Below are 12,724 nucleotides of genomic sequence, written 5' to 3' on the forward strand. Positions count from 1 at the left end.
CCATCAGACCCCGACCTGGTCAGGAGTTGGAAACGTCACCTCCCTGGTTTTTTTCCCAAAGGTAGAGGTGGGCAGGTGAGGGGAGGAGCTCCAGTGGACCTTGGGTATCTGAGCTGGGACCACCTGTGTCCCCTGGGCCTGGCATAGAGTGGGACCCCATACAGCAGTATAAATTGGCAGGACCTAAATGCCCAACAAAGGAAAGTCTATTACAGTTCTGATTTTTCCAGGAGGATCATTGATAAGCAATTGCAGAATTTGGCATTTTGTTTAAATAGAAAAAGCATGCTTGAACTCTGAAGCAATGGACCAAAAAAATCTTTATTCTGGTTTCATTCTCATTCATCTCTAAATCAATATCTACACCTTTACACCAAAAAGAGGGCAACTTTAGAGCCCACTAAAGCTACCCAAAAATGAGAGCTTGGGGATTCCCTGTTTTATATTTTCAGTCCAAGATACCACATGAGGGACTTATTTATCAGGACAGAAATGGTTAGATCAGTAAGAAGGGTCACACTGAGTTTTTACAGTCAGAAAACTCCTGTCCAGTTCCCTCATCACCTCAAGAAAGATACAAAGGATCAAAGTGGCTTCATTCGCTCCAAGTGCCTGGGCACTTGGTTTGGACTAGAAGGCCAGTTGAAGAGCAAGTTCTCTGAGATAAAGGCGCCATCCTTCCTTAAGTATCATGGGTTATAATTCACCCTGAAGTTTACTTTACACACACCGAGGTTCTGAGATACCAAGCTCTCCTCTAAGCTTGCCTTCAGCAGAAGTGGCTTCCGCTGCAGCCCAGGGAGCCTGTGCGTAGTGCATGGAGAAAGCCCCATGCCACCCCTGCCCTACCCCCCATGGCCTGAGCACAGAAGGAACATTCTGAGGTTACTAGAGGAGGCTGGGGATATGCACGTACACTGGCAGCACATGCTAGGGCCAAAGTTGGCTGGGAAGGCTAGCCTTAGGCATCCAAACTGGGGGAGCTTTCTTTCATTCTTCAAAATCTGAAACTTTCACTTTTGTTCCAGCTTTCAAATGCTAGTGATGCTTTATACAAAATGCGAAGGAAAATGACTTTTCAGAAAAAAAAAATTCACTGTAATTTGTCAAGTATTTCTGAAGGAAAAGTGAATACATATTAGGGGAATCTTTAGGGTGGGAACATCGGTTACAGATGAGTTAGGAGCCCACTATCTCAGAGCAATACTTTGTACTGAATATATTTTACTTAAAATGCCTAACTCGAGAACTACCATAAGTTTTCAGATGGGAAACAAGATCCTAGGGAGAGGAGAGCGAGGTGTGCGGCGAGTGGGAGAATGCCTGCTTGGCATTTGAGGCTTCACTCAACACCAGCCGCCCCTGTGAGGCCACTGAGAAGTCACTGGGCAGAAAGGGGTGTACTCATGAGGTAAACATGACTGTGGCATAGACCAGCTCTGAGTGAAACCCTGAATCCTGGGGGTCCAGTCCTGCAACAGGCATCTGGAAGAGAAGCCATTTTCACAAGATGAGGAGAAGGAAGTATACTTAGCAGATTAGCTGAACACAATAACCTCTTCCAGACTCCCGAAAGCCAAGGCCTGCAGCGCTAAGCCTTTGCTCTTTCCAGTTTCACAGTTAAGAAGTGCTGCCAGTGCACATCAACACACGTGAGCATGAAACACGACTTCTTCATAAATAACTGCTGGCCATGACTGGCACGGTGGTGGCCTATGCAGCAGGACCTTCCACTCCAGTGTGAAGTAATTCACTGATGTGCAGACATCTCAGGGGGATTCACTGGGCTTCCCCCAGACTCCTCAATTACCTTTGGAGAGTCACAAAGTCATTGAAGCATAACCCCCACTTCCTAGGAGGAGCAGCCTAGTCATCATACTGAATTTCAGCCCGCAGCTCTTTGGTGACATAGTTCACCAGCAGTGCCATTAGCTGCTGCTTCAGGGCCTCACTGCCCATAACCAGAGTAGTCAGTTGCACAGCGTCTGTCCAATCCAAGTGCCTGACAATGGCAGTGGCTTCATTAAAGAGCTTCTGCTGCTCAGCGGGAGGCAGCTCTATTAAGATCTGTGGAATTGGCTTAAACTGTCCACTCGTCATCCAGGCACCTAATAGACCTCCAACAGCCCCCCCTAGAAAACAAGGAAGGGTTTCATTAGTTGGGCCCTATTCATCAACAATGGCCTGAGGTCCTTGCTGAGAGCATGTCTACGGTCATGATGGGTGGCACATTCCTGAGTGGTCAGAATGAGCTCAGTTTCATGCCAGCTCCACCAGGCAGTGTGGAGGGCAAAGGTTTATGTGGTCTTTGGTCCATTTTGCCCAGATAATTGACACCCAAATATGCCCTTCCCTAAGCTCCGTACTCATGGGTACAGAATGAAGCATAACTGTTTCCCCCAGAACTGTGCTAACTAAAACCCTCCTCATGAGCTGAAGAAGCGCCCCCCTCACCCCACCCACGCTTCCATAAAAATCTCTCCCCCATCACAAAGGAGATGGCTGAGAAGCAAATGCATTTTTAGAGGAAAACCATCTCTGTGGCAAGGCCAAGTTTCTTCCAGTAGGGTAGCTGTTACACTCCTTGCCCTTGAATTCAGGAAATTTCCAGAGAACTTGTGTGGCTAAAGGAAACTGGAGACAGATGAGAAGTTTCTCTTCTCTTAAAGCAATGTTTTTCACACACCTCTACAGTTGTATGATGACAAATAACAAATTGAATTTAGTTTATTGTTTCTCTTTCTGCTACCCAACAAGGGCATGAACATTATTCTTATTGTTGTTGTTATTATTGTTATTTTGTGGTGCTGGGGATCAAACTCAGGACCTTGGGCATGTGAGGCAAGCATTCTACCACTAAGCCACATCCCCAACCCAAACATTATTCTTAAATGGAAATTTATGAGGCTGGAGCTGTAGCTCAGTGGCAGAGCTCTTGCCTAGCATGTATGAGGCACTGGGTTCAATCCTTAGCACCGCATAAGAATAAACATTTAGAATAAAAGCATGCTGTTCATCTATAACTACAAAACTTTTTTAAAAATGGAAATTTATTGTCAAAGCTAAGGCATGCTATTTTGAGATTTGATGGCTTTGTATAATGGAAAGTTCCACCTAACCAGGTCATGTGAAGGATGGTACAGGGTGGGGGAAAGTACACTATGTCAGGGGCCTCAAATTCAAGTACCTTCAGGGGTTAGATGGATGATCAAAAGGAGTAGGCCTGTGGAAACCTGGGACCTGGGTCCCAGTCTCAAGGAACAGCTGCTACCCCAGGCCAGCCAACTGCTGTCATATGGAATACCAGATTTATGCCTTTAAAACATCTCACAATTTTTAAATATCAGCAATCAGATATTTAAAGATGCAGCCTGGCTGGACTTAGTGACTCACTCCTAAAGAATATAGAAAGAGAAATAAAACTTTATAGTGGAAAACCCCAGCATGTGTGACCTTAACCAAATAATCAAGGTCACCCTCACCAGAGATGTCATATACTCCCTGAAATGATGCAAGAGAAGGAAACTATACCTCTGAGTATTCTTTCCAAAGACCCATCATTCCAGTCTCCTGAGAAACACATTAGACAAAACTAAACTAACAAACTTAAATACCTGTTCAATATTCTTCAAAACTAATAAGATCATGAAAAACAAGGAAAGTCTAAGAAATTATCACAGACCAGAAGAGATAAAGGAAAACAGGACCATTAAATGCAATGTGGCATCCTGGAGTGGATCCTGGAGCAAAACAAAGCCATTACTGTAAGAAATATAAATCAAGTTTTGAAAATACCTAACAATAATGGATCAGGGGTTGGGGAGATAGCTCAGCTGATAGAGTGCTTGCCTCGCAAGCACAAGGCCCTGAGTTCGATCCCCAGTACTGCAAAAATAAATAAATAAATAAATAAAAATAATGGATCAGTGTGCCACACACGTTAACACTGGAGAGAAACTGAAACAGGGTGAAGAATGTGCGGGAATTCTCTGCATAACCTTTGCAACTTCTCTATAATTCTAATATTTTTGCAAAGTGAAATGTTTGGGGAGGAAACAAAAACAAAAACCAAAAACAAAAACAAAAACAAAACCAAAAACCTGGGCCAGAAGAACCTGTTCGCAGGATGAGTGGAGAAGACAGGTAGCAAAACCTGTGTCTCCTGAAGCCGAGCAGGGAGGTACCCAGAGCAATCGGCCCCTTTAGTACGAAGACCAAAGCCAGCCTCATATCCTGGAAGCTGAATACTGGCCCTGGTCAGGTTCACCTCCTCTTCAAAGAAAAGGAGCATTCTGGGGAGGGAGAACCAGCTAATTTACAAGTTTTACTGAACTTTTCCCCATGACACCAGTGAAATGCTTAGAGCCGACAAGAGTTGCACTCATCTGCACTAAACCTTTATGAGAACATCAATATTTGATTTAGAGCAGCACTTAATGCAAAAAGTCGCCAGGAATATCGACCAGCAAATTACTAGCTCTTTGGAGAAGAGAAAATTCCTTTGTTTTCTGGGTAAAATGATGCTTCCACCCATGACCAGGGGCTGGAAGTAGCAAATCCCCTGTGTTCTCCCTACAGACATCCTGTTCTTCACTAGCTTTTACTCAATCTGAATAAAATATGTGTTCCCAAAATGGCAACTGGGCACAGCTATATGATAAAATTATCTCAGTAAGGCCTGCCTTGAGCACTTAGATGGGGGTGGGGACAAAGATTTAGAATATTACTGAGGAAGAAGGAAGTGGCCTTATCTCTTCCCTTGGTTCTTCCTTCCTGGATAGCAAGAAGTTGAAGTCAGGACTTGCAAATCCACAGAATTTGGAAAGAAAAATATGTACTGGGAAGGTCTGGGGTCACCCACATGCTTATTTTTCTCCCCAGTGTAGCTTTAGCTTAATGAAATGTCCTTGAATGTCAATCCTACTATTGAAGGAAAAAAGGGAACAGGAAGCCTTGCGAGTGAGCTGAGAAACAGAAGCCAACCTCAGCAGAAAAAGTGGTCTCTGTCCAGCCTACGTGCACTGGAAGACTGCAAGTCATGCACAAGGGCTTTCCACTGGGCTGTGAGCTCTCTGAAGCCCCTGTCTCCCCAGCAAGGCTGCCCAACACAGAGCAGGTATTCCATAAATATCTCTGAAGCCCGATACAGCAGGTGCCAAGCTGTCATGAGAACACCATTTAAAGTATGCTTCAGGGCCCATTAGAGGCCACCTTGAGGGAGGCCTTATCTGGCTCTTCTCAATTCATCTGGATGGTGGCCAAGTTCTGCCTCCATCCTAGCCTATGGTTTGGGTCAGACAGAACTTCTGTGGCCTGAACACAGGAATTCTTCTTGCCCAGTTATGATTTGGATATGAGGTATCCTCCAAAAGCTCCTGTATATATAATGTAGGAATATTAAAAAGTGAAATTAGATTATGAGAACTAAAATTTAGTCATTCCTAGTTTGAATGGACTAATTGGAAAGTAACTATAGGCAGATGGGGCATGACAGGAGGTGGTGGGTCCCTGGGGGCATATCTTGGAAGGGTGCATTTTCCCTGCGCCACCCCTGCCAGGCATCCCCTGACCTCCAGATGCTTGGCTGCCATGAGTGGAGTAGCATTTCTCCACCACTCCTTACACCATGATGTTCTGCCTCACCTAGGGCCCAGAGCAATGGGCCACCATGAACCGAACCTCTGAAACTATGAGCCAAAATAAACTTTTTCTTCTCTAAGTTGTTCTTGTTAGGTATTTCGGTCAAAGCTAACTAATACATTCCCTTAATCCAAAAGAACTAACTTCATCTCAGTTCTAAGGAACAATGGGAAAATTTGCCAAATTTTCACTCATTGCCAGAAACTGATTCCCAAATTAAAGCAGGTCCTGCCTTATTGTTTTTGCTCCATGGGCTTTTTGCTTCCGGAAAAGTGAAGGTCTCTTTGAACAAGTAGGCATGGTCACACAGCTTCTGCTCAGCAAATCCCAGCTACCTCCCTGGCTCCCTTCTGAAGTGACATGATAATGATGTGAGGAGGGGGCACCCAAAGATAATATCTGATATCTTTGGACTAGGACACATTCATAGGGTCAGCAGCTGGCACTGGGGGAATGGTTCCTCCAGGTCTTAAGGACACAGACCTCACGACCAAGAGCACCTGCATTCCTGAGAAACTCATATGGAAGATTCTGTTTATAACAGGACAAATTAGATACACAAGGTCATTTCACTTGACTCAACCTTAACTCCACAAATTCCTTGCACAGGCCAAGAAGCATCACTCTTAAGAGATTCATTCCTCCCCGTGGTTCCAAAGACTCTTATGACACTCCTGAGTCTGGCTATCCCTGCGAGACACCTACACTTACCAACAGCTAGTCCTGGTGGGCCACCCACCAAACCACCAACAAAGGCCACAGCCCCTGTGACGAGGGCGCCCCTCCCAGAGTGCTTGACAGCTGCCTTCATCTTCCTTTCCTCAGAGATAGAGCACAATAGCTTCATGATGTCTGCCACCACGACGGGCATCTTGGGAGATTCTAGAGGGGAAATCAAAAGGGAGAGTTTCAGTGGATATAAGAGAATTTCCACCCAAACGTTACTCTTCCCAGACTCTTAAAGAAGTGTGTCCCCATTTTCTGGAGAGACTGCAGGTTGGTTGTATGTACGACAGACTGAATCCCATCATGTGAAAAGGACTTTGTCACAGAGAAGCAGGGCAGCAGTTAGTTAATAAGCAAACAGAAACAGAAGAATGGATGAAAGGTCTTCTTTGCCCTCTGATTAACTTCTGATTTATGAGGGATTAAGAAGCAACCCCAGCCACATGTTCCACCAGTTTATCACAAGGGAGGCACGTCTGACCTCTGTTGCATCAGCGGCCTTTCAACTGGCTCAGGCAATCCTCAACACACAAAGCCTGGCAGAGAGCAGAAAGTCCAAGCCTCATGTTCTCTTTATGTGACAGGGCATCCAAGTTAGCACCAAAGCAGAGAAGGGGCAAGGATGGAACTCTGGGACCACACTGGCATTTGCCTGCTGTGTGACCTGCAGCAGAGTGTCAGATACCCCACTTTAAGATGGAGATAAGCCACTTACATGCTGGACACTTGTAAGGTACAAGTAGGATGGATACAAAGTGACCAGAATGAGCATGGAACACTACAGGCTCTCAATGTGATGGCACGAAACGTCTTACCAATACACAACCCTGGCTTCCTTAATCAACTAGTCTTCAAAGGCCACAGAGTTCCACTCATGGGACATAAAAAGCAAGGACAAAATGAAGTCGTAAGATGAAGCAACCAGAGAACAAAATAAATCAAAGAATTCTAGGGGGTTGCAATGTAAACAGATAAAAGGGCTGATGGAACTTTAGAGTAATTCTCTGGGGTCTGGAAACTTATATGCTGGCAGGGAAATGACAGGCAGAGGTGTAGCCAAGGACAGGGTGGGCTCTGTCACACCCAGGGAAGGGCAGGAATGAAGAGTCCAACACTACCAGGTCTTCTGGCAGGGCCAGCAAAAAAAATCAGAGCAGCAGATTGGTGCTTCTCCCTCGAGCTTTGGCTGATCTCAAGACTCCATCAGCACTTTCCTTCTTGTCACGCTTCCCCGCTCATTACAAGCTGAAATACTGAAACAGTTGCTACAGGAAGTTGACCAAGAACTCTTGGGGCAAAGGCAAAGCTTTTACCTACAGGAGCTCTTTCTGACCCAGGGGTAATCCAGAACGAGAAGTCTCTAATGAATTGTCCTCCTGCTTCTGGAAGAGAATTTTCAGCCCTTGGAATGAATCCATGGATCTACCATCTTACTACAAAGGCAGGTTTTTAGAACTTCTCTGCCCTTCCAGGAGGGACAGGAAGTATGTTGTGCTCTGGCCACTGTAAATTTTTCTTTTTCCTTTTGATATACTTCAGGTGATGACTCCCACACAAGTGCAAAGGAAGCACTTAAGGTCTTGTTAAATGCCAGCCCAGGTGGACTTTGGACCTTACCTGGGGCAACAGCACTCTAGGAGAGAATGACCCAGGATGTTACTCAGTCCTTGAATTTAGAAGTTGCTAACAGATGTCCCCCAGATGTGTCTTTTTGACCACGTGGGCTCTGAGAGGCAGAGAAGAACTCAGGTATTCCTGTCCCTGCTCTAACTTCTCTGTGTCCTCCTGGCTTCCAGGCCCTGCCCCAGCCCCTGTGTTTCCAGACAGACTGAAAGTCTTCAATGCTTCCTCTTCCTGCTCCTTGGAAGAGAACCCCTATTGCTCTTCTAGTGGTCAGGACTTGTCCTCACACAAATGTCATAACAATAAAACCACATTATCACAGGGAAGGAACTGAACATGGCAGAAGTCACCCAGAAATTGGGAGATGGAGGAAATTGGGAGTCAGAAGCCACTGACTTACCCAATGGTCATGGTCCTGAAAAAGCAATGCAGTTCAACAAAATGAGTTTTACCTCAAATGTATATTAAGATAACCAAAGAAATCAATTTTATGGTAAAACCTTTCAAAAAGCTAAAAAGCCTACTGTAAAATATCTAATCACCTTCTAGCTTAGCTCTGGTTTATACTCAGCTTTTTAATCTGTCAATTATACTGGGAAAAGGGAGGCATAGCCCAGGTTTCAGGAAAGTCCCCTAAAGACTGTGGGGAACCAGGGGCCTGAGGCCCCTGGGCCCTGCCTTTCTTGGTCTACAAGGCTGCCATCCACACCAGTGTCCAGGCACCGCTCCTAATACAGGTTTTCTGCAGAATTATGGACCAACTCTTTCAAAACAGTTTCTGTACAATAAGAAAATACATGTAAAAAAAACCACAGAAAACAGATACATATAATTGTTCCCCTTTATCCATGAGAGATACATTCTAACACCCCCAGTGAATATCTGCAAGTGTGGATAAAACCACACTTTTTTTTTTTTTTCCTATATGCTCAGCAATATTGTTAATATAATACCAAAGTTTATCTATCTTTTTTATGATTTATGCCCTGATGTCTCCTTTGCATCACTATTCTTGAGCTCTTGGACAATTATTAAGGAAAATAAGGGTCACCTGAATATATGACACAATAGTTACTAAGTGCCTAATGGGTGGGTAGCATATGCAGTGTGGATACGCTGGACAAAGGGATGATTTACATCCCAGGAAAGAGGGAATAAGATTTTATCAAACTACTCAGAATGGTACATGATTTAAAACTTATGAACGTTTTTAAGCTCATGGATTGTTTATTTCTGGAATTTTTCCTTTAATATTTGACTGCAGGTAACTGAAACTGTAGAAAGTGAAACTGCAAATGAAGCAAGCCTATTATACCCACTCAATTGTGGGTACAATTTAGACCTCCTATGAATGACTCTAAGTCAAAACCCACAGGGCTAATGAGACATCATTTTGCAAATGCTACTTCCAACCTCCACCAGGCCAGCATCAAGGTACAAGCCTAGGGCTCTGCAAAAAGGGAGGGCCAGCAGGTGTCATGGCATTAGACAGTTGGTGGAGGAAGGGGCCCCACTCTAGCCGGGGTTTCAGTAGTTCTGCACCACAGGCAAAGGTAGCTTTGAGGGTGCCCAAATCCAAGGAAAGCTGGTTTAAACTTCTTGCAAGAATCATTTCAGAAGTTAGACAATCAACAGACTCTTGTTGTGGAAGAAAGTTCTGTGACCTCATCTCCTGAGCCTGTACTAAAAAGCAGTTTCCTGAAATCTTCAGGCTTGCCAAATTAAGAGGGAGGCCTATCTTGTTATTCCCTCTGTCATCCCAACACTGTCTTTGTCTGCAAATGACAGAGAGAGAGAGGAGGGAGGTGTCAGGAGGAACACCTCACAGGAGCAAGCCTTCCCCCATATTACACCTATTTCAGAATCTGATTTGTCCTTAAAACAGGCCCTGTTCATGGGAAGCCCATCTGCCAGCCACAGGAAAGACAAATGCCCACTGAAGCCCAGCTTCTTGCAAGTACCCAGTCTGGTCTGCTGATTTCAGCAGGGTTCTGGAAGGAACAAAGAGATAGAGATAAGCCCACTCCTTGGACAACAGTCTCTTTTTCTGAGTTCCACCAGATTGTGACAGACAAGGAAAGAAAAGCTTCAGAGGAAACATAGACCTCCACGTACCCTGTTCTTTAAAAAATGTTAGATAAGATGTGCAACGCTTTGCCTTGCCTTGCCTGGGTTTGATCCCCAAGAACAACAACACACACACACACACACGTACACAAATTTAAAAAGGGCAGCCTCTTAAGAGTCAGACTAATGATCTTGCTCACTCGGAATCTTCAGCACATTTTACTTCTTAGGGAATTTTACAGAACTCCACCATGCACACTGGCTCTTGTAAACTTTGTCTTACCACCTTTCTATACCCCAGTGTAAAGGTCACCAACAAACATTGTTGGATTAGCCCACTGAGTTTTTTATTTTAATTAATTAATTGCCAATACCTAAAAATAAGATTTCAGATATACCCTGGATTACCTTATTCTCTTGAAAAATCAAAAGACCAGGCCACATTGAACCTGCCTTTCTGTGTAGCAATGGAGTCCAAGGTTGAGCAGGGACTGACATCCCCACACCACACACACACACACACTGGGCAGGGCACTGGCCTCCTGTCAGCCCCTGCCAGAGGCACTCACCTTATCTTCCTACTTGGTGGATAAATCGTTCACTTTATAACCTTTCAAAAGTATCCCTATTTCTTTTCAAAAAAGTTAACTGTTGCCAACAAAACTAATCACTCTTCCTAGACCACTGACACCCCTTTCTGATCACCTCTAAATACGCATCCAGATCCTCTTTCCATAGAGCAAGACCTGGGGTGCTGGTCTGCAACGCTATGCAGCTGAGATTCCATTCTGCCTATGTAACACCCACCATGCCCACGCGCACTCTGCCTGCGTCATACCCATCCATACCCATGCGCACGCGACACCATCACACCTACCGATATCCACGCACACGCTGCATTACACAGACCTATACCCATGTGCACACTAGGCCTACATCACACCCATTCATACCCACGCGAACGCTCTGACAACCATGGCTACCCATGCCCACCTGCACGCTCAGCCTGTCACATTCACCCACACCCACCCATACCCATGCGCACACCCTGCCTGGATTATATCTACCCACACCCATGCGTACGCTCTTCCTATGTTGCACCCATCCACATCCACGCATGTCGGAGTTCCTGCGGGGGAGGGCACGGGACCCGGAGCCAACGCCCTGGGCCTAAGTTGTCATGGTTCTAGTCCCAGCTGTGCTGCTTACTTGTATTATATAGCCTCTCTGTGTCTCCGTTTCTTTTTATGGAGAGTGAATGCGCTAACAGTGTTCACCGACACAGTGAGGGTTGGTCTCGCGCAGGTCTGGGTCCGAGGGCGCTCCCAGGCACCCAGCACAGCGCGCTGGCGGCGCCCCCTTGCCTCGCCTCTCCGCACCCCTATCCCCGGGCCGGCCCGCCCTCGGCGCACCTTTACCTGGCGGTGAGGCGGGCCTGCCACGCACGCCTCTGAGGTCAAAGGCCGCTACGTGCCCGTGAGGGACTGACGCCTGCTGGAGCGCAGGGCCGCAGGGCCCGCGTCGTCCTCCCGGCCACGCCCGGCCCCCGCCCGGCCCCCTCCCGGCCCCCGCCCCGGCTCCGGCTCCGGCTCCAGCGCGCTCGCCAGAGGCTTCCGCAGGCCTCGGCGGCAGCGGCGGCGGCGGCGGCCCCAGCGCGCAGGCCCCGCCCTCCCGCCTTCCGGCTCCGCGGGGCCTTCCGGGTCGACACGGGCCGGGTCGCTGCGGGTCTGAGCCCCAGAGCTGGGCCCAGTCTGGGGAAGGCCCCTGCGGGCGCCGCCGGGTATCCACTCCTACCCCTCTCTCGGCGGTCCACCCCATCCACCGACCAGTGGACCCAATCGGGAGAGGGCATCTGGAGATGAGTCCCTGGTCCCGCAAGGCGGTGCTACTTCACATCCACCCTCTGTCCTTCCACCCTACCTCGCACACGTTTTAGATCCGGGTGCCCTTGGATCTTCCTCAAGCCTAGAAGGTTCTCCTGGAAGATCTCTGCTCCGCCTGACCATTCGCTCTGGGTCTCAGTCCACTCCGTCTCGGGTTAGGAGAGGGCACGGGACATCTCGAGGTTAAAAGTGCTAAATTATTATTTGGTGAATGTACAGGCCAGTCAGATAGCAGCTGGTGGTCTCCAGGTCTGAAAAGGAGACGTGCTGGCTTTGCTTCCAGAGGTCCAGGGGCAGAGGCGGATCCCACTTCTAGGGCAAAGTTAATTGGGCAACCTCTTGAGAGGAAGCAAAGGGCAAGAGGGGGCGGAATAATATTTAAGAGAGAAGTCCCCCGACCCTTTCCCCCAGACACCCGAGGGCTGGCGGTGAACCATCTCAAACCTGGAGGATTTCCAAGGACATTGCACTTAACCCTGATTGCAACCCTGCCAAAAAGACAGTTACCAATGCCATATTAGGGTAGGGAGAAGCTGAGCAAGAGCTCTTGGGCTACCCAAGGCCCCAGTGAAGAAGTGTCAGGTGTAGATTCCAGCCTGGGTTCAAGAAACTCCAAACCCCTACATATGACCAGCACTCTGCCCTGCTGTCCAGGGTGCTGTGCGTACCCAGAGAATGAAACTTTTCCCACTGCCAGGGTCAATTTTTACTTGTGTTCTTTTCCGTGTTCTTGTAAGAAAGAATCCAAAGCACTTAATATCAAGCTTCCCCTGGCTGGAGTGTAA

General features: G+C 47.0%; 1 protein-coding gene across 6 annotated transcripts; it reads right to left on the reverse strand.

Moving 5' to 3' along the window:
* Window positions 1-302: 302 nt before the first annotated feature.
* LOC306647539 (protein C19orf12 homolog) lies at window positions 303-12,284 on the reverse strand. 6 transcript variants are annotated; one of them, XM_079116991.1, is made up of 3 exons: window positions 11,977-12,272; window positions 6,352-6,522; window positions 303-2,132 (listed from the first exon to the last, which is right to left on the reverse strand). In XM_079116991.1, the coding sequence occupies exons 2-3, from the start codon at window positions 6,509-6,511 to the stop codon at window positions 1,867-1,869; spliced, it is 426 nt and encodes a 141-aa protein (XP_078973117.1). In that variant the 5' UTR covers window positions 6,512-6,522; window positions 11,977-12,272; the 3' UTR covers window positions 303-1,866. The 6 variants fall into 6 exon arrangements, with proteins under 6 accessions (XP_078973117.1, XP_078973115.1, XP_078973116.1 ...); XM_079116989.1 differs by lacking the exon at window positions 11,977-12,272 and adding an exon at window positions 11,851-11,928; XM_079116990.1 differs by lacking the exon at window positions 11,977-12,272 and adding an exon at window positions 11,475-11,626.
* Between the last annotated feature and the right edge of the window lie 440 nt (window positions 12,285-12,724).

This window comes from Sciurus vulgaris, assembly GCF_902686455.1.
Source record: "Sciurus vulgaris genome assembly, chromosome: 17".
NCBI lineage: Eukaryota > Metazoa > Chordata > Mammalia > Rodentia > Sciuridae > Sciurus > Sciurus vulgaris.